This window comes from Hypomesus transpacificus, chromosome 10 (assembly GCF_021917145.1).
Source record: "Hypomesus transpacificus isolate Combined female chromosome 10, fHypTra1, whole genome shotgun sequence".
Lineage (NCBI taxonomy): Eukaryota > Metazoa > Chordata > Actinopteri > Osmeriformes > Osmeridae > Hypomesus > Hypomesus transpacificus.
In genome coordinates, this window is record NC_061069.1 from 2,657,309 (window position 1) to 2,679,582 (window position 22,274).

Below are 22,274 nucleotides of genomic sequence, written 5' to 3' on the forward strand. Positions count from 1 at the left end.
TCTCCATGAGAGAACATCAGAGAGAGAGGGGGGGGGGGGGTGATGGTGTTTAGGTACTCTGTGCCTCAGGAGCACTTCTCTGTTGTTTGTCCATGCCACAGCGTGGCTGTTTGAGCTGTGTACAGTGTGTGTGTGCATGTGTGTGTGTCTGTGTGTGTACAGTGTGTCTGTCTGTGTGTGTACAGTGTGTGTGTTCACCGGCGGTCAATTGATTGTACTGCCGTGACCTTCCCAGGTCCTGTTGTCATGCTCCTGCCGTCACCTTCCGCTCAACTAACCCCCCCCTCCCTCCCTCCCTCCCCCCTCTCTCTGCAGTGCCATGAGAGTGCTGCTGTCCAAGCTGCCCAGGCCCTGGATCGTAGATGAGAAGAAGGATGATGGTTACACAGCCCTGCACCTGGCCGCCCTCAACAACCACGTGGAGGTGGCCGAGCTGCTGGTGCACCAGGTAGACACACACACACACACACCTGCACACCTACACACACACACCTGCACACCTGCACACACACACACACCTGCACACACACACACACCTGCACACACACACACACCTGCACACGCACACACACACTTGTGCACACACACACACACACACCTGCACAAACACACACACACCTGCACACACACACACATCTGCACACACACACACACACACACACACCTGCACATACACACACACACCTGCACACACGCACACACACCTGCACACACACACACACACACAGACCTGTACACACACACACACACCTGCACACACACTCACACCTGCACACACACACACACACCTGCACATACACACACACACCTGCACACACACACACACACACACCTGCACACACACACACACACACACACACACAGACCTGCACACACACACACACACCTGCACACACACTCACACCTGCACACACACACACACACCTGCACACACACACACACACCTGCACAAACACACACACACACCTGCACACACACACACCTGCACACACACACACACAGACATGGACACACATAAGCACTCATACATGCATGGACTCACTCGTATACACCCACATAAACATACCAGCGCAGAGGCACACATCAACACACACATGCAAGGACGGAAAACGCACACACACTCACTAGAACAAAACACGCACATCCGCACACTAATACACATCCCCCGCGCTTGCAAAAAACACACACACACCCTTTTCCCTCTCCGTCCCACCCCTCCACACACACACGCACACCCATGCATGAACGCCCACCCCCACACTCTTGCTGTGGTGTGGAGTCTCCCACCTGACCCCCCCTGGTGCCCATGTCCCAGAGTCACAGCCTCCTCCAGCTGGGTCGAACACATTAAGTGGAGCCAGACATTCCCCACTGTCAGCCATGGCTGGGCCCCAGAGCTGAACGTGCCAGCAGGGAAGCATGGCTGTTCTGTCTTCCTCTATCCAATATGGGGTCCAGGGGCTCTCCAGTGGACCTCCCCCACACACACACACCCCCCCTCTGCAGTCCCTCCCTGCTGCAGTCCCTCAGCGTGAGGGGGCCCTGGGTCAGGGAGAGCCCTGCCGCAGCACCGCCGGGGGGGTCGCCCCTCTGCTGCTGGGTGGTGAGAGAGCAACCGCCCTCTCTCCATCTTTCTCTGTCCCTCCATCTCTCTCTCTCTTTCCCTCCATCTCTCTCTCTTCCTCTCTCTCTTTCCCTCCATGTCTCTCTCTCCCTCTCTCTGTTTCCCTCCATGTCTCTCTCTCTCCCTCTCTCCTGTCCCTCCATCTCCCTCTCTCTCTCCCTCCATGTCTCTCTCCCTCTCTCTCTCTGTCCCTCCATCTCTCTCTCTCCCTCTCTCTCTCTGTCCCTCCATCCCTCCCTCCATCTCTCTCCCTCTCTCTCTGTCCCTCCATCTCTCTCTCTCCCTCTCTCTCTCTTTCCCTCCATGCTTCTCTCCACCCATCCCTAATCCCTCCTTTTTCTTTCTCCCTCCGTCGCTCACGCTGTCCCTCCCTCCATCTCTCTCTTCCTCCGTTTCTCTCTCCCACTATCTTTTCTCTCTCCCTTCACCTCTCCCTCCCCCTCCCCCCTCTCCCCCCCTCTCTCATACTGGGCTGGCCGCTTCTCGGGGCACAGTGTCAGTCTCCCAGATGTCCCAGCGGGTCCTGGTTCACTGGACAGACCACAGCCAGGCGGGCCCTCTGTCTCTGACGAATGGCGCTGGGCCTGCCCTGCCCCTCACACACGCCACACGTCTCTGCCCTCTGTCGGATGGGGAGAAAGGAATTGTGAGTTAATTGACTGTGTGTGTGTGTGTGTGTTTCCCCTCTCAGGGCAGTGCCAGCCTGGACATCCAGAACGTTAACCAGCAGACAGCTCTGCACCTGGCTGTGGAGAGGCAACACACGCAGATAGTCCGGGTTAGTATCTCTCTCTCTCGCTCTCTCTCTCTCTCTCTCTCTCTCTCTCTCTCTCTCTCTCTCTTCCTCCCTTCCACACTCTCCTCAGGCCTAACCCTAATTGAAGAGGCTATCGACGGTTTACCTCCGTGTCTGTCGGCCCGGTCCTGACGCTGCACAAAGGAGCTGGACTCAAAGCGTCCGCTGTTTGACGGCCGAGATGATGCGGCAGAAATGAGCCCCTCCACTCCCCACTGCCGTAGCGCCGGGCTTTCTGGGAGTCTGGAGTCAACTTCGGTTGTGAACTCCCTCCGTGTTGCTGACGAACTCTGACCCCTCAGAGGCAGGCTGCCCTCGTATGTAACCCTTCTGGTTGGAGGAGTTGACTCCAGGTGTGCCCAGGTCAAGAGTACTGGCAGTTGAGCGCAGAGAGACCAGGCCTCGCTCATTGTTACTGATAACAAAAGCACGAGTTGGAATTGCTGTTATAAACAGATTCTGTCAATAACAATAATAGGCTCTTAAGCCTCCAACAAATCATTTCTACGCCAGCACATCATTTGAGAAAATCGTCTTTGACTAATGTTGCCCAGTCAAGGAGAAGGGGCCATCACGTCGCCATCTTGTGGACTAGTGAAGAAGTGCAGCTTTCTCTCTGTGCCGCAAGAGCACTCTGAAGTGACATTGAGGATGAGCTGTATGAGTATAGTTCAGATGAAAGCAGCACCATGTTGGTCTCCGGTGTAACTGCTGCTCCAGCTGTTTTTCTTTATAATATGTAGGTGTATGTTAGTCTATCGGTTTTAAAACTGTCCCTGTGTGTGTGTCTTTGTGTGTGTCCGTGTGTGTGTGTGTCCATGTGTGTGTGTCCGTCTGTGTCCGTGTCCATGTGTGTCTGTGTGTGTGTCTGTGTCCGTGTGTGTCTGTGTCCGTGTGTGTCTGTGTCCGTGTGTGTCTGTGTGTGTGTGTCTGTCCGTGTGTGTGTGTCCATGTGTGTGTGTCCCCGTGTGTGTGTGTGTCCAGCTGCTGGTGCGAGCGGAGGCCAAGCTGGATGTGCAGGATAAGGACGGGGACACGCCCCTCCACGAGGCCCTGCGTCACCACACGCTGTCCCAGCTGAGGCAGATCCAGGACATGCACGACGTCAGCAAGGTGGAGCCCTGGGAGCCCTCCAAGAACACGGTAACTATGGCAACCCCGGCCCGCCAGGACCGCCGTCACCATGGCGACCCGAAGCCTTCAGGAACGCTGTGACTGTGGTTGCCCTAACCCTCCGAGAACACAGTGACTATGGTTGATCTCCAACCCAATAAGAAAACTGTAACTATGGTGACACAGGAAATATGGTGTCTAACGCTACAAGAACGCTGTATTCATGATGACACTAACACGAGGGCAGGGTAACTATGGCAACCCTTAAGGACAGGGATGGAGAGATGTGGAGAGGGATAGCGAGAGGGAGAAGGAGAGGTAAGGAGAGAGGGTTTAGGAGAGACTGAGTGGGAGAGAGAGAGACAGAAAGAGAAAAAGAGAGAGAGAGGGAGAGAGCCTTATAATGGAGACGACATGACAGCAAGGAGCGATGAGTATTTAATGGGAGGTTGGAAGATGGGGCATAAATGTTAATGTGAGACCTGGAGGAACATTATCTCTTGTCACAGGACAAGTCAAACGACTTGAGCTGGGCTCGACTAAAGTCTCAGCTGGGCCGTACTCTGACAGGAGAGGGCCAGCTGAGAGGGGCCACCCATCATCACGTCCTCCCACACACACAGGAAGTGAGCTGTCACTCAGTCCCAGACCGCAGAGGGGTGTGTGTGAAAGTTTCAGTCCAGGGGGTAGTGTTTGACCAGTGTGTGTGTGTGTGTGTTCCTCCCCAGTTGATCATGGGTCTAGGCACCCAGGGGGCAGAGAAGAAGAGTGCAGCATCCATCGCCTGCTTCCTGGCTGCTAACGGGGCTGACCTGACCATCCGCAACAAGAAGGGCCAGTCTCCCCTGGACCTGTGTCCTGACCCCAGCCTCTGCAAGGCCCTGGCCAAGTGCCACAAAGAGAAGACCAGGTACACACACACACACACACACACCATTTCTTCTACACACATACAGAGATGAGTGTTAATGCACACACACACACACCTGTTTGAATACACATTCATACACATTTGCCTCTGAATACACACACACACACACTTTTCCCTCTGAATACACACACGCACGTTTACTTCTGAACGCACACAAACACACTTGCCTCTTGCCACACAGCAGTCTCCCTCATCCATGTGGTGTGTGTGTGTGTGTGTGTCCAGTGGGCAGGTGGGTTCCCGCAGCCCCTCTCTGAGCAGCAGCCACGAGACGCTGGAGGAGTGCATGGTGTGCTCGGACATGAAGAGGGACACGCTGTTCGGGCCCTGCGGACACATCGCCACCTGCTCCCTCTGCTCGCCACGTGTCAAGAAGTGTCTGATCTGCAAGGACCAGGTCCAGTCCAGGACCAAGGTAGGACAGGACACAGGCCCGCCTCAGGGGGAGAGACGGAACGGAGGACGCGCCGTTAGTGCTCGAGGCGTCGCCGTAGGGCTGGGCGTTTTTGGGGGGGAAGTGTGGCCTTCTGACCGCGTGCCTTTCACTCTCTCCTCTTTCTCCTTTTTTGCTCTCTCTCTCTCTTCTCCCCATGTTCCTCTCCTTCCCTGTCTCTCCACTCTTTCTCTCTGTCTCTCCTATCTTTCTCCCCTCTCTCCCTCCCTCACTCTCCACTTTCTTCCCCTCTCTCCCTCCCTCTTTCTCTTTCTCTCCTTCCCTCTCTCCTCTCCTTCTCTCCTCCTCCCTCCCTCCCTCTTCCCTCTCTCCTCTCTCCAGATCGAGGAGTGCGTGGTGTGCTCTGACAAAAAAGCCGCCGTCCTCTTCCAGCCCTGTGGTCACATGTGTGCTTGCGAGAGTGAGTACCCTCCACGCCACACCCGGTGTTTCTCTCTCACCAGTTACCCGACCACCTTCAGAATGTCCCGGAAACCTCTCGTTCAAATCGCCCCCCACTAACCCTGGCTCCTGTGTGTGTGTGTGTGTGTGTGTGTGTGTGTTTCGCCCCGCCCACAGATTGTGCCAGCCTCATGAAGAAGTGCGTTCAGTGTCGGGCTGTTGTCGAACGCCGCACTCCCTTTGTTATGTGCTGTGGAGGGAAAGGTATGGAGGATGATCCAGCTGATGATGATGATGATGATGATGATGATGATGATGAGGACCTTAGTGAGTGAATCTTCCACACGTTCCCTTTTAATTCCCTTTTATTCTTTTCTCCCCCTCCCCCGCCTCACCACCACTGCTCTCTTTCTCTATCCTTCTCCTCCTCCTTCTTCTCATCACCCCTTTTTCTATCGTTTTGAACTGTATTGAAACACGTGTGTGTGTGTGAGTGCTTCAGCATCTGGTAGTCTCACCGGCGCCAATAGCATTTGTTGTCGTTGATGTGTGTTTTTGTTTTGTTTTTTTCTTCTGTCAAATGTTTCTCTTCGATCCAGATGCATGGGGCTTATTAGCAAGCTAGTCCGTAAACGAAGCAAACGTTCAAATTCAAAGGTCCCCATGTACAACAACCGACTTGAGTGCATGCGCTTGTTGAGTTCTGTGTTTATACGATGTCGACACACACCAACAGTCCAGGTTCTTCCGCGTGTGGTTCAGGGTGTGTGTGTGTTTGAATATCTGTGTGTTGGGTTGTGTTTCCCATCTGTCCTGTTGTGTTTTAGTTGCACACAATCTTCTCTGCCACCATATGCCCCCCCCCCCCCCCCCCCCTCAGCACACTACACTAGCAGCTCCCTGTGTCTTCTGTCTTTCTTATTTTATGTTGAGTTAAAAGGGAAACTGTCGTAAGGTCACCAAATCCGAAAATCATATATTTTTCCGGAGGGAGAGAGAGAGAGATTACCCTCCGTGTTGAACGGTCTCTCTGTGTGTGGCCTCGCACACATTTTTTCTCTCTCTCTCTTTCACACACGCACTCACACATAGGGCACGCATAAATCCAATTGTGCAAATGCTAATTGGCGCCGTCAATGACACACCCAATACACGCACACACGCACGCAGGGGGGAGCACAAGTGTTTCCTCTCCCCTGGGGGGTGGATGAGCAGGGCTCGTCTGTTGAGCTCCTCACCTGACATGTCCTCCACTGAGGCTGGTTCGACTCCTCCACCGTGCCGAGCTAAACACCGTCCACAAACGCCCCCCCCCGCCCAGTACCAGCCCAGTACTAGCCCAAAACCAACCCAATCCACAGAATTCAGGAAGCTCTACTAGGGCTCTTGCTTTGAGTGTCAGCAAATCACCTTGAACATGACCTCTCTCTCTCTCTGTCCCCCCCTCTCTCCTCCTCTGCGTAGACTAGACTTTCTCTTTCACCCCTTTTCCGGAGCCTGTCTCTGAGCATCTCTCTCCTCTCTCCCCCTGGAGAGGGCCTAGTGAGTCAAGCAGGGGTCCTATAACGCTGTGCCTGCTTGTTCTATCCAGCAGGTAGCACTAACTCTATAGCTGGGGGCTCACAGGACCTGCTCCAGCCCAACAATCTGGCCCTGAGTTGGTGTAAGTATTCCCGTATCACACTCTCCCCCCCCCCCCCCCCAAGTCCTTCTAATTCCCCCCCCCCCCACCTTCCTCCACCTGGTGCTATCCCTGACCCCCTCTTTCAGCTTTCACTCCCCCCTTTCCTCCCCAGTGCTACCTGCATACACTTACTCTACGCACACTCCCAAGGATCCAATCACACGCACAAATACAGGCTCACCCGCCATCCAGGAGCATGGGGCTGGGGGGGGGGGAGGGAGGAGAGGTGTCTCTCCATCTCTACCTGTCTCCGTCCTCCTGTGTGCTCTCGTTCTCTCTCTCTCGCCCTCTCTCTCTCTCTCTCTCTCGCCCTCTCTCTCTCACCATGTCTTCTCTGCCCGCTCTCCCGTTTGTCGCCCTCGTCCCCCTCTCTTTCAGCTCTCTCCCTCTGCTCTCGAGGTTTGTCGTCGCTTCTTTTAACGTCTCCCCCCCCCCCGCCTGTGTTTGTGCACCCCCCCCCCCCCCCCCCGCGGACCACCTGCAGCCAGCGGGAACATCCCCGCCCTGCAGAGGGACAAGGACAACACCAACGTCAACGCCGACGTCCAGAAGCTCCAGCAGCAGCTCCAGGACATCAAGGAGCAGGTGAGCGACGACGCTCATGTCGAGCTGGCTGAACACGAGGAGGTCCTCTGTCTGACTATACCTGTGCGTGTGCGTGTGTGTGTGTACCCAGACGATGTGCCCCGTGTGTCTGGACCGGCTGAAGAACATGATCTTCATGTGTGGCCACGGCACATGCCAGCTGTGCGGAGACCGCATGAGCGAGTGTCCCATCTGCCGCAAGGCCATTGAGCGTCGCATCCTCCTCTACTAGACCCCCGGGCCGTCTCTGTCGGCCAACCCCTCGGATGGCCCAACACCCCACACACACACACAAATTCAACACTACACCAAAACCGACACATATAAGACTTCTTCTCAAGCATAGCAGTTGGGGCTTCTTTCGAGTGAAGACCCGTTGCAAGTAAAACTCTTAAGACAAAACCAACAAGAAGAAAAAAAAGAAGATTGAGGTTCCTCGAAACGTTCTCTTGTCTCAGCTTCCGGCTGTAGCAAAAAGCTGTCCCGGGTGCCCCCACCCCCCATCCCATCAGGAAAGGTGCTTTGTCATCAGATAGTACCCCTCCCTCACTCTCCCCCTCCCTTTTCATTTCTTCTTCCTCCATCCCCTTTGCCCTCCTTCCTCCGTCTCTCCAAGAGGACAAAGCCCACCTCCTGTAGTCACTCCATCTGGGCTGGGGCCGTGGACTTGTGGCCTTGGATGTGAGGTGTGTGGGGGGGGTTGGGGGGGGTGCAGTGACTGCAGCTCTGCAGCCTGCTTCACGACCTGCTGTCCTGTGTCTGCTCCATTATGCAAGCGCACTGGTATTGGAAACTGATGGCCGGAGACGTTTGCCACCCGGCTCGTGGTGACGTTTCACGTCCGCACAGTGGGCGGCTATCTCTTCTCTCTCTGTTTGGGACGCTCAGCAAGCTAGGCTGGGTTCGTGCCCTGGGACGGTCACTAAGGAGGTGGATGTTGTTTTCGGTCGACCTTTGTGGTAGGGTGCAACACATGCCTCCCCCCTCCACCCTCTCTCTCTCCCCCCCCCTCTCTCTTTCTCCCCCCCCCCCCCTCTCTCCCTCTCTCTCTCCCTCCCTCTCTCTCGGCAGCACTTCGTAGTAGTCTTTCTTCAGGAGCTCTTTCTGTCTGCGGACTCTGCTGACGTGGAGTGCGCTCTGCTGGGACAGTGGAAGCCCACCGCCGCTCTCTGACGAGGTAGCCTACTGTTCGAGCGGTCCCGTCGTCGCCTGGAAGAACGTCGCCCGTACCTCCAGTTGACGGGACTCTCCACCGTTGAGTGACGGCACACTTTTAGTATTGCGACGCCCCGTAAGGAGCTGTTACTGGATGCAAGACAAAGACTGGTACAGCCGAGCCGCCACCGTACTCCCTGACCATCGTGACGTCGACCACAGAATGAATTGGCGCGGGAGCTTGAAAGGAATTGCGGGCGTCAGTGTCAGCTTGGTGTCCAGCTGTTGTTCCGAGACTGTTCCACAGGTGCTGTCGGTCCCACACAGGCTTAGCGTCCAGTAAGCATTGCTAATTACCATTGATGACTCTGTGCCATTGCTTCCAAAAATATGTACTCGTTAAAAAAGACGTGTTTCGGGACCTTAAACCCTGTATTACTTTGTATTTTCTTTGAATAAATCAACATCGACGGAGCTAGGAGTGTACAATCTAATGGAAAGCAACAACAACAAAAACGACATTTGTAGAGAGTAAATTATTTTGTATTGCTGCCCCGAAATAAATAGGATTTCTAGGTATGTCTGCCTTCCTTCAATGTAGCCAGGGACATTTTGTTTGGATATTAATGTTGAGGCAGTTTTTTTCTTATTAGCTCACTGCCTATCACTATTAGAAGCATTTTCCTCTTCTTTTTTTTAATCAATAATTGAATTAGGTCTTAGCGCGCCCAACACGTTTCTGAGCCGGTTGTATAATGGGAATAGGGAGACGTTTCTCTTCTTTTTGTCAAGAAGTGTTCCCATATCCTCCTAGCAGTGTTTGAAGGTGATGAAGCGTTGGCTTTGAGATCATTCACACAGTGCTTGCCTTGTGGCAAACAGCCACATCACCTCTGTGACTGAACAAACCACCACATCTTCAGTTTTCCCCCCCAGCAGCAAGAACAAGAAATTCTGAGGACAGAAAGTAGAAAATGTACTTTTAAACACCAGTCTTTGTTCTTTTCACCGTACATGTTAACATTTTAAGCTAGAAGCTCTAATATGCTTTATGGTAGTATCGTCTTGTTACAGTTGTTATAAAGGCCGATTTTGTACCTTATTTTCAATACTTAAAACTGTCCAGATTGAAAAGGTTTGTGTAGTATTCTTTCCTTTTTTTGGCATGAATGTTTGATGTATGCAGTACGTACAACATGTATCATAAAAGTTGTTCACTCTGTATTGCTAATAAGTGCTTTTAAAACAAACATATAGCTGAAATAAAGTTCACTGAACCTGGGACATCTAGACTGAGTCCTTGTCCTCGTACTTTCTAACCTGGTTAATTAACTGGAGGGAGAGGGAAAGCGTGGTGCCATTCATACACTATGAATACTGTCTGTGTTTCAGTGGGGGGTTGATACAATATGAGATGATAAATTGGCGTTTTGTTGCCCTTTTCCTGCTGTGTAGCATCTTTCTGACTAATGGGCGTGGTGAGGGGAGGGTGGTGGGGGGGCGACATGTGGAGCAATTACAAAAGCAGTCCTCTCGATGATGACTCGACACCTCCGTGTGAGAAGTCAGCTATGCTAATCAGAGGAATGCTAATGCTAACAGCCCCTCGTCCATATGGGAGCGATGCCTCTGCCCACAGCAGGCGGCGTGACAGCATGGGTACATCCAGCAACCCCTCCCCCGGCTCCCCAGGCTCCCAGACAATCATAACCCAGGCGCTGCGTTGATGTTCTGGCTGGCGGGCTGGCCCGGCCCGTCCATAATCTGGGCATCTGCGGGCTTCACTCACACACTGCATCTTCTGATAACACAGCATTTATCAAGCTGTCAGATGCCGGGCCAGGGAATGAAGCCTTCAGCGTCATGTTTACACGCTCCACTGCTGCCGGTCCTGTCTGTCAGGTCCACCTTTAGCACGGGCACTTTGACGCTCCCTGGACGCTACCCTGACACACAGCACTGGTCCAGATACTTGACAATAAAGTGTAGGACAGCACACCCAAACTCTTGTGTTTCTACTGATAATGTCTTTGGTATTTGCCCCCCCTCCTCCCCAACATTCCTTTGAACGCTTTTGAAATGCAAGGACATCAACCCTGCTGAGGAGCAGGGAGCGAGGAGGTACCAGACGATGGGAAACGTTGTCATAATAACGTGTGCGCTGAAGACAAACGGGCCGCGTTCTTTGTTCAGCGTTGGCCTGGTGAGTCGTCCAGACTCTGGGCCTGATCCAGAGGAAGGTATGGGTGATCTGCAGATAGGCCCCCCCCTCGTCCATCACGCTGCCTGTCTGGAGCCATGCTGACGGGGGGGGGGGGGGGGGTTCTGGAGACAGCGCTATCTCCCCCCGCCCGCCAGGGAGTCCTGGGGGGGTAGGAGCTGAGGCCTGAGTTGGGGCAAGGGGGCTGCATGGAGGCTGGGGCTGAGGATGGGTCTCAGGATGAAGCCAGGGGGCTTGGGGGAGGCTAGGGTTGGGGGAGCCTGTGTTTGAGGAGAGGGCAACAGGGTTCATTAACCCCCCTGCCCCCCACCCCCACACGAGGGGAAAGCTAAGCCAGCAGGTCATATGCTGGCTGTGAGTGACGGCGGCGGTGGCCTGACTGGGAGGCTGGATGGAGACGAACGTTTCACCAGGGGGGCCGCAACACGGGGAGGAGAATGACTTTGACCCCCCACACGCACACACAGACACGCACACGCAAACCTCTTCCCACCACCCCCTGCTCTGTGATAAGTGAGGGAGATCACAGCACCATCATCACCATCTGCTCACACAGTGAGCACACTCCCAGGGAGTGCTCCCCAGCTCTTCTCTGGCATGCCCTGCGGCTGGGGTTACAAAGTCAGATACGGAGTCTAAACTGGGCCATACGGTTTCACTAGGCTCAGTCAGGAGCTCTGATTGAAATATCTCTACATACTAGCATTTCCGTTTGACAAACTGCAGTTTGTTCTATTTCTTTTCTTCTGTTATTGTGACTTTTGAAGTGACTGTCCTGGGACGTGATCAGTTGGTGCAACTTTGAAAACCCACCACAAGGTGGCAGTATATCCAATGACCAGGTTGTCTCACCATCAGAACAAGGCAACATGATTGTTTTTTCTCAAATTCTGCAATTCTGCCCAGCAATAAATCTATGAAGAGCAAAACCCCAGCTTAAAAGTCAGCTGGCCAGGTCACTTGGCTACATAACCTTTGCTGATGGTGAAATATTAATGACTTGTTTTTTTCCCAACATTTCCCACAAAACTTTATTAAAAACGGTCATGTATTCCCCCTTCGATTCAACCTTCCCTGTTGGAAGAATTGACACCTCTACTTTGGATGTGGGTCACGTCCCCCAGATAAGAAAAAGGTCATGTATTTTCATAACTGTTTATGTGTGTGTTTGTCTCACTGAGGTGTGCTGTGTTGGAGGCATTGATCTCTCTCAGTCTGAAGGTCCTCTCACATGTCAGCTAGGACAGAGCTAGAGCCCCATTTATGGCAGCTCTTTATGACTGGCCTGGGCAAAGTGCACTGGAGCTGTCTGGCCAGGGGACTTCTTAGCCTGGTACCTAGGTACCTGACCGGACACTGTGTGTGAGAGTGTGTGTGTGTGCGTGTGTGTCTGTGTGAGTGAGTTATGTACATGCGTGCATTTGTGTGTGGGTGGTGTGTTTGTGTGCCTCACCTCCACAGTAAAGTCATAAAGTGCTCTCCCTCAGACCCCACCTCTATACATTAAGGCCTATGACACGCTGATTGCTTTATTGATATTGATCAGGGCAAAGTGTCAACCCTCACTCCCTCTTTTCAACCGGTGTGGAAACTACATATGGAGACAAACAAGACCATTCTGCCTGGGATACCCATGGGTTGCACAAATGAAAACCGACACATTTTACTGCCCCCTATTGTAGCTTAATGCATGGATGTCTTAATGACTTGACTCAAGAACCTATAGACCAATATAGGGTCTCTAAGTTATTGAATGGAATTGTTTATTTACAATTGATAACATGTTTGGTAAAACATTGTTATATTATATAGTGTTTCTTATTGGTTGGTTTTTATAGTTTCTTGGGGATTTATAAATCATAAATGTGAGTGTATTAAGGGATTTGACAAGCATCTTATTTTCTCCCCATATGTGTAACAGTTGCAATATATATTTTTACTTCATTTCATATACTTTATCTGTGGATACTATTTTTCTAGTTTAAATGATTCTTTCTATTCTTCATGGTCATCCTGGATTTAGACAACAAACCGGTGTGCTACTCGTTGTGTTGTCCCTGGGGAGTAATGGGGCATTAACAGGAGAACTGTGTGTGCTGAAATGGAAGATCCTCAGACGTAATCAGATGTAACCAGGCTCTATTCAGAGCTGACCCCACAGAATATCAGTGACCTTTGACCTATTGATGCCAGGAGGGCTGTGGTCCACTAGGCACCGAGCTTATCACCTGAGCATGATTAAACCTAGAAGGCTGGAGCCTGTGGGGCACATTTACAGTGCAAATGTTATCGTTCAGATGACACTTTAAACAGTCTTTATCAATATATAGTCATTCAAGGTTTATGAGCTTTGATAAAATGCCACTAGCTAAGCAAGGTCATTACAATTTGCGGCCGTACTGTTTTTACAATGCAAATGGTAGATTTCATGCTTTACAGAAATAAAAACAAACACTCAATGAAAAAGAAGGATAGGGTAGCCTCTGTGTAGGACACATAGATGTTTTCTTTTCAGGAGGACCAGCGATAGGGCAAACTACAGTGAGCCTTTGGCAGAACCTTATCATTCTATTATCTTTAAAACAGTGGGTTATCATAATTGCTTACTTAATAATTCTATAAAACTGTGGAAGTGCAACCTTTGCCTGGGTAGTAAAGTCCCAAGTGCTTTTGGTGCTGAGTTTGAAGAGACTTCTTAGAGCTGCTGTAAATTCTGTTAGAAAAACTATTTTTCACTTTGGAGCTACAATGTAATTATTTGGTTTAGGGTCATTGAAGAAATTGAAATGTGCTAATAAAGTTCATGCAATAAACACAATTAATTATCTTTAATTTAAAGAGACACTGGAACTTCCCTTTATGTAAAGGATTCATGTTTTTTAATTTTCAATTATTTATTTAAAAATATTCTTTTTTTAATATCTATTACTTTATGAAATAAATAACAGGCATGGAATTTACCGGATATGTAAGGTACCTCCACCTACAAATTATCTTAAATTACTACAGTAAATATTAACAAGTACAGCACTGTACAAAAGTTGTAGGCACCCAAGATTTTTTACACAAATATAATGTTAAATATTTATTTTGTTGTCTTCTGTAGTTGAGCTGCACCAATATAAAAGTGCAAGGTTGAGAGGTTGTTTAGTCTTTTAATTTAATTATGTCTTAAAGCATGTTTGCTTTAAGATATAATTAATTTTAATCAATTTTAATTAAATAAGACTTTGGCACAGTACTGTATATTTTTATCTAACAAAACATTAAAAAAAAACTACTGGCATAGTAGTACCATTATAAAAAATATAGGAACAATTTCATATTTCTTTCCCTAATACAATAAAATAAAATAAATAAAACATACAAATACGCAGCCATGCTCTCACAAGACCAATATTAGCCTGTTGCGCCAGAACAGGGAATAGTAGCCTTCCCACACACCTGTGCCCTATCTCCACAGCCCAAGCTAGGTCCACATGTAGAACAATGGACTAGACGTGCTTAATCAAAAGTGCCAACTGCCACACGTAACTGTCAAACCAACAATCAACATATCAAATACATAATGTAGAACCTTCAGGCAATGAGAGAGACATTTCTCCACAGTTTGTTTCTTTACTTTAAACAAACGTAAAATGTACTGATAGGTCGTTTGATTGTCCGTTGGTTTCCATATGCGCTATAGTGAAGTTTTAGATGGAAAGGACTAAATAAGACCCTTGTGTGTTTTGAGCAAAAACCTAAATCCATGATTCAGCACGAGGCAGTGGCGAAAGCAAGTGCTACAAAGACGTGTTCTGTGGGGAGCCAAGCTAGAGTCCATCTGGCAGGTGCTCCCCTCCACCACACAGTAACCTTGAAGGGAGTAGACTGGAATGCTACAGCACTATCTGAGCAGAGAAATACTGACTGCAAAGGGTTTTTTGTTGAGAGAGAGAGAGACGGCAAGCAAAAAATCAATATTCCAGAGTCCAGCAGAGAAGACTTTTTTCCAATCGGGCCAATGTGAGAAGCAGCACAGAGTGACCCCTGGAAAAAGAAAGTTAATGTTAAACTTCTTTATCTCTCTTTTACAGCCAAGGGTTGTACCCCAAATCAATACATGATGCACAAATATCCCAGAGCTCGGGGTTCTGAACAGCAAGTGGTAACAAGGGCCTGAGATTCCTCCACCTGGAGAAAAAAAACCCTGCTCTTTCAAATGTGGTTAGATGCCGTTGCTCCATGCAAATGGTGCAAGGTCAAAGAGGGAAGCTCACAGGCAGAGGACGCAGAAAGCCTTCAAACAACCTTCTGTAGATCTGAGTCATAATAGAGTCATTGTTGGACAATGAGCAGGTCACATCCAACCAATGTGGAGGCTTTCCACTGAAAATGGAATCGTTTGAGTGAATAAGGAATCTCATTGGCTTAGAATCCGCCGGAACACCTACTCTGTTGCCTGTGGGCCTCACACTGGACAGCTCAGAGCATTTTGATTAGAACCACAGTAGCCTTCAGAGTTAAACTTTACTAAAACGCATGTAAACAGGGTTGGATGAAGCTAAGGTCTTGCCCCATGGCCTGGGAATAGGGCATCTGGGTACAGCGGAACAACACCATGGTCTAGATAACACATGAAAGACCTACATGTGTTCATACAGATTTTTCCACCCTTGTGAGGTCATCTGACGCTGGCTGAATGTTCTGGTGGGGTGTAGTGTGAGGGGGTACTAAGGGGCAAAGGGGGCAGCACAGAGTTTAAGTTTGGTATCTCTCTCTCTCTTTCTCACTGGTCTACCCTCAGCTGCTTTCAGATGGGAGCTAATCCAAGGTATTTGTCGGTGTCTGATAAACCGTGAACGGTGACCTTACAGGAAATCAAACGAGGGGTCTTCCAGACAGACAGCTTCAGCGCTGCCGCTGGGCCCTCTGTGCGTCTGGAGTCCAGAGCTAAACCTGGATGGGTGGTAGGATGAGAGGAGCGTCCACTTAGCAAAGGCATCCCCCTGTGATAGAGGCCCACCGTTATCCTGCCGGGGTCGAACCGCCAGTCAGCCCCCCCCGTCCCCCTCCCCCCGTAGACGGATGACGTGAGGCCCTGATAGGCTGTCTCCTCCGAGGAGACGCCACACGGATATATGGCGGGACAGAGAGCAGGGCCTGGGGAGGGGGGGAGGGGGGGAGGGGGAGAGGGAGGAGCGGGGAGATAGAGAGAAGCAGAGGGGCTGTCGAATAGTTGGAGTGAGGGAGTCGGGGGTGGTCAGGGTGGGGAGTAGTTGTGGAGGGGGGGGGGGGGAGGGAAAGAATCCTTACCCCCCTTCCCCCCCTCCCCCACCCTTCTCTGGCTTCACAGACAGCTCTCTGCTGGAGGTCGCCGTGTGACAGACCCAGTTTACTTTACTCTGACCTCCCGGGCGGTGAGCGGGGGACAACAGAGAGAGAGAGCTTCACTGTTTGCATCCGGCTCAGAGGGACGGCCCTGCTGAGGTAAAGGCCCTCTCTGTGTGAGCAGGACTCTGTCCTTCTGCTCCTCCCACCCCTTACACCTCAGCCATCTCTGAAGCGCTGGGAGGACAACAGCCGCCGTCTGGCCCATGAGCCACGGCCTCCTGGTTCCTCCAGGTGAGGAGGAGTGGCCATGCCCTGTTCCGGACCCTCCATAAATCACTGGTACTCCTACTAGGGTGGTGCTTCCCACCAGCAGCCATCTTGAAGGCTTCCTCAGTGCCCGATACAAGGCCTCATTCGACGTCTCTGACCTTGAAAAGGATCGCGGTGAGGCTTGTTTGTCACCTTTTCACCCAGTCGGAGAAATGGAGACAGCGTGTTAACCGTTTGGGTGCTATGGTGTGTGCTGTGCAAGCTAAGCTATTCAACACAGCAATAGAGAAGAACGATCAGCTGAGAGAGTCAACAAATCCCAACATCCTAATGCAGGAGAAGTAGTGATACCCACTATGGCATCATAAAAAGGTTATCTTAGTGTTTGATTATAACAGTAGACTGTGTTTTTAAGGCCAAAAGACCCACAGGCACAGCTTAGATTACAGCAGAGATTTATCGAGCTGGCTTCCGGTTTCTCAGATAGGATGGTGACAACACTTATCTCCAGATATTCCCTTATCAAAAAAACATTTAGCAGGAGAAACAGACATTAGCCCAGATCTTTCATGCTGCAGAGTGCTCCAACTTAGTGTTGTTGGTGCAAGGGTCTGTTTGCACTGTGCATACACAGTCATTTACCTGACTGGAAACACTGTGGTAGCATTCTCTTAAGGTTGCACTTACATTCAAATCAAGCCATTGGACTTTGTAGCTGTGTCGATTCTGTTTGGCGTCAGAAGGACTGTAATTAAAATGATAATAATTGTAAGTAAAAACTTAAACTTTAAACATAAACATTAACCACAACTATTTTCCAGAATCAAATGTTGATGTGGGTCGTTATTTTCCCATATCAAACTAAGCAAAACCATATTTGGTCAAAGAGACCTGTTTTAATATTCGGTAACAGTACTGGTTAGACTGACTCTATACATAAGCCAGTCAAACCATATATACCGACTGTGGCTGTTGACTGAGGTTGTGTGTGAGGGGGATGGGGAGTGGAGAGAGAGAGAGGTGTGTCTGATGGGGCAGGAGGGCAGCTTGGCAGGGGGGTGAGGGAGGTCACAACAGGAGATGGAGCCTTTGGGGCACCATGGGGTTATCCTGACCTGAGTTTGGATTCTGGCTGGCTGTATTTATCATGCCAGGAGGGAGGGAGGGAGGGAGGGAGGGAGGGAGGGAGGGAGGGAGGGAGGGAGGGAGGGAGGGAGGGAGGGAGGGAGGGAGGGAGGGAGGGAGGGAGGGAGGGAGGGAGGGTGTGCACACGTGCATGCTGGGAGGACTAAGAGGGTGTGCGTGAGAGGGAGCAGCTCTACTTCTTCTCTGGGATCTAGCGAAGGTGTCTATCAAGGATGGTGCTCTGTCTCACTGGAGCCACAAGGCCGTACGGGGGAGTGTGTGTGTGTGTGTGTGTGTGTGCGTGTGTGTGTGTGCGTGTGTGTTGCGGTGTGTGGGGGGGGGGGGTGAGTGTAGATAGCCCACACTCCTCTTCCTATGACCCTGGAAGACTAATAGGGCCGGCACACACAGCAATTGAAGCTTCTAACCTCTAGCTGTCTGCATTGCTGGGCAACAGATTCTGGACATTCATCCCAGTATTCAGCATACCAAAACCAAAACCAAACAGCACAGTGTGGATGTACCCAATAAGAAAAAAGTATTTGTTTATGCCGTGGGGGATTAGACCTGTAAAAAGGGCTGCAGGTGTTTGGGCCAGGGGCACATGTCTAGGGGCCATGTTAACTATTAACACAGCCATATAACCATGTTACTGATTGACGGCACTTGTTCTTGAGACTCTCGCTGACCTGCGTGTGAGATATCCATGTGTTTCTGACCTGTGTGTGTTTGTGTGCGTGTGTGCGTGTGTATCTGTGTCTGTTTGTGTCATCTCCGTGTGGATTGTCAGCCAAGGTGCCACAATTGTTCAGGAGCCACCTGTCATAACTGCCGCACCCCCTGCTCGTCCCTGTGGCTTCATCCACAGGGAGTCAGATGGCTAAGCGGTGAGGGAGTCAGGCTAGTAATCAGAAGGTTGCCGGATCGATTCCCCGCCGTGCCAAATGACGGTGTGTCCTTGGGCAAGGCACTTCACCCTACTTGCCTCGGGGGGAATGTCCCTGTACTTAATGTAAGTCGCTCTGGATAAGAGCGTCTGCTAAATGACTAAATGTAAATGTCATCCTGTCATCCACGGCCTCCCTCCCCATCACTCCATCCCTGTAGCCCCTCTCTGGATCCTCTGAACGACCTTCAGTGTGACCTTTATCCTGTCGGCCATAAAAAGCTGTGGCATGGAGCTGACTTGTACAACGTGTAGGAAGTCCTGACTGACATTTAGTGCTTCGAGTACTTTCCTCAAGGGCAAAAGTCTAATGTTCCCCGAGGAAGCGTTCATATATGACACAGGAATGGAGCTAACAGTGTGCTTAGGACAAGGATTTATTTGTGTGATCAGCGCTTTGGTTTCTGTGGGTACAGCAAGACCTTGCCAGATGTCTCAAACTCCAAATGTCACTGAATATTAGGGGGTGTTTCCAGCACAATCAGATCATATTAGAATATTTAATCCGTTTATTGTTTAAACTGATAAGACTACATTGCGTAACTGCAAATTGGGAGACAAATGTTTTTAGTTTCTTGGCTGGAAGCATTTTCAATTAAGCCTTTGTCAATCATTTTGCTACTATGACGATGAAGGAATTATTATTCCTATATTGGCTTGTCTCCATAAATCTATTTTGGGGGGCTACTAAATTGGTGTTTGTAGGTGCTTGGTGAAGGTGAATCTTGCCTATCTTGAATACCAGTGTTGGTACACTCCAGAGAGGTGGAGGCAAACATGACCATGTACACAGAACTACCGTCATGACATCTTCACCAATTGTTCCTGGGTGATGTAGCTTTGAAGTGGGTGACATGAGAGAATGTTCCTCCTTGTTTTCCTAGTCAACATCTTGGAACAATTGGGTGAGGTTTCTCCACAATTGGAAGGCGGTCAATTATTCACGGCAGCGTTTGGTGTCCTCCCAGGGGTCGACAGTTGAGAGAAACATCTCTACCTGTTTTTTTCTCTCTGCTGGCTGCGCTGGTAGCCACTTCTGACAGTAGCAGTGTATTATCTCATGTAAGGTCCTCATTTTGAACATACAGTTCACTTTGGTGTTGGTCAAAGCATCTCATGCTGGATAAGCAAGGCGACAAAGCTTGTACCCTTATCCTGCTATTATCTCATTCGTGGACAGCTCCGGTCACATGATGTGTGTCACAGTGTACCTCTTTGGAGATCCCAGAGACGACTGCAGCGCTCCTTCTCCAGGTCGTCAGCATTATCACAGCATGCTGATCTGGTCCCATGCTGGGTTGTGGAGCCTGGCGGGGGCCTAGACAGCCCCACTCATCCCCAGCGCCTTGACATCTCCGAGCTGAGGTAGCCTGTGTTCTTTTGCTCTGTAAACAACGGCCTCAGTGGAGCCAGCACCTTTAGACTGCAGGCCTGGCTCTATCAAAACAAAGCTCACACAATGACCCCTGGATGTGTGTGTGGGGGGGGGGGGGGGGAGAGGTAGGGGGGTACTAAAGGTAAAAGGCTAAATCAGAGAAGAGAAACCTTTTACAGGTTCATTGATTTCTGATGAACCAATGAAATGATCATTTTCTATGGTGCGTAATTGGATGTAACTCTAATTATTTATTTTTTTATTGTTTAAAAATTCCCCATGGCCTACTCTTATTTAAAACAAACAGCTAAAACTGTTGATTCATGGCAACTTTTAATAAATAAAACATAAATAAACCTTGACAGGAAATGTGGATCCTGGCAATCCTTTACACATTTCCAGTTTTAAAGGGGCCCCAAACCAAATATATATGCATATGTACATACTAAATATAAACAGTATATCTTTTTTAAATGAATTCTGTCGATATGCTACAAAGACACTGGGCGGAAGGGAGAAACTCACATCATGGGCCAGTAGAGACTAACAGCTCTCATTTTTGGACTTCCTTTTTTCTTTGTTGAGTTGCACAGACCAAGTCACAATGTGAAGTACATGCCACTAATCAGATAGGGCCTCCCAGTTTCACAGCTCGCAGGCTGAGGCCTGGCAGTGCCCCCTACAAAGACAAGCCCAACACGTTCCATGGAAACCACCGGAGTAAGGGCCGCTCTCCACAGATTTCATTTCAATATGACATTATGAAAGGGAAGGACAACATTTTAAACCAATCATTTACAGTGAAGAGGAAGGGAGTGACACATTGTTTTTCAACGTGTAGTCATGTCTTTTTTGCAGAAGGGACCAGGCTCTAATATAATACTCCCACCATGAGTAAACAGTCGGGACAAACACAGTAAGAGGTCGACTACGGCGCTGCATGGTACCGTACACAGCACAAAGGCGGGCGCATGATTGGTCTGTTTGACGGGGATCTGATAAAACCATAATTGGAGCATGTAGAATGCATATGTTTTTTAGTCAAACAAAAGCCTCGGTCACGCCATAGAAACTGCTCTCAATGTTTTCATTGTCTGGCAACTGTGAAAGTAAAGTGGAGGGCAACAGAAAACCCAGAGTCTGACTGCGTGTTTTTAAGTGTGTAGAAAGGGGTGTGTGCGTGTGCGTGTGCGTGTGTGTGCGTGTGTGTGTGTGTGCGTGCGTGTGTGTGTGTGTGTGTGCGTATGCGTGTGTGTGTGTTGGTGTGCCTGCTGCAGACGAGGCGAGGTCATATGGTCATGGAAGGACAAGTGGAGGCCTTGCCACATGGCGTGGGTCATGTCCTGTAGATGGTGGAGCTCAAGACTCTTTCTTCCAGCGCTGAGATGTTATCAGAGTCTGAGGGTGCTTGTTTGTTCTACAGATTCAAAAGCCATAGACACATTTTCTACTTGGGCCAAAAAAGAACTGCATTTCAAGAAAATACAGTGCTTGGTTTTTCTAGCAAGTTTTTGGAAGCTTTTGAAACGTTTTGCATAATAACACATTGTTTTAAATGTAAGCCTGTGGCTGGGATGTATGTTCCGCTTTAATGAACAACTATGTTTAACAGACTTCTGCAATTTACTCGTAGGGGACTGAGATTCACCAAAACAGTCTGACTCCAACCTCCAGACCTTGGGCTTGAGCTGGCTCGGGTACAACAAGGGCTGCCAGCTGCTTTTCGGTCCGTCTGCTAGGCCTCTCCTCCCTCTTGCCAGGCCTGTGCCCCACACCCACACTACTACTGTCTCTGCTGTCCTATCTATGACGTCACCACTGCCAAGGCTGCTGCCTCTCACTGGCGCTCCAAACAGCTGATTCAGGGAAAGTCACAAAGTGTACTGGCAATCTGACCTTCTCCTAAGACAAAACACAGTTCAACAGGATGGGGGCCGATGCAGATGTAGCATGGAAACATAAACAGCCTCTCTGAAAGCTACGGCTAGTGCTACACGCCAGATGAGCCCAGGTTTCCCCCAGTCCTACAGCAGCCCGGGGTGTGAACGTGGCCAGAGAGAAAGACTTTACCTGCCCAGGCAACCATTTTCCACCAAAACAACTCGCTCTGACAATGCTCAAGTTTCATACTGTGCTCACTGGTCCGAGCGTTGAATGATATGCCTCAAGCTCATCTTGCGGAGTTGTCTAATGGCTTTTTAAACGCTTGAGTCACATGTGTGATGGATGGGGGCGCTTATCTGGCAGCAGGGCCCATCTCTTGGGGGGAGGTGGGGGGAGGTGGGGGTCTCTGACGCG

The 22,274-nt window shown here is 50.1% G+C and overlaps 1 protein-coding gene across 5 annotated transcripts in view; it reads left to right on the top strand.

The window, feature by feature from the left end:
- The window catches only part of mib1 (MIB E3 ubiquitin protein ligase 1), a 34,607-nt gene extending 24,594 nt beyond the window's left edge, over positions 1 to 10,013 (top strand). The window contains exons 13-22 of one of the 5 annotated variants that reach the window (XM_047027205.1): positions 316 to 448; positions 2,316 to 2,402; positions 3,405 to 3,563; positions 4,262 to 4,443; positions 4,690 to 4,879; positions 5,240 to 5,318; positions 5,477 to 5,626; positions 6,891 to 6,962; positions 7,468 to 7,568; positions 7,660 to 10,013. In XM_047027205.1, the coding sequence (XP_046883161.1) occupies positions 316 to 448; positions 2,316 to 2,402; positions 3,405 to 3,563; positions 4,262 to 4,443; positions 4,690 to 4,879; positions 5,240 to 5,318; positions 5,477 to 5,626; positions 6,891 to 6,962; positions 7,468 to 7,568; positions 7,660 to 7,800 (1,294 nt within the window). In that variant the 3' untranslated portion in view covers positions 7,801 to 10,013. The other 4 variants (XM_047027206.1, XM_047027207.1, XM_047027208.1 and 1 more) reach the window with 4 other exon arrangements.
- The last annotated feature ends 12,261 nt before the right edge of the window (positions 10,014 to 22,274 follow it).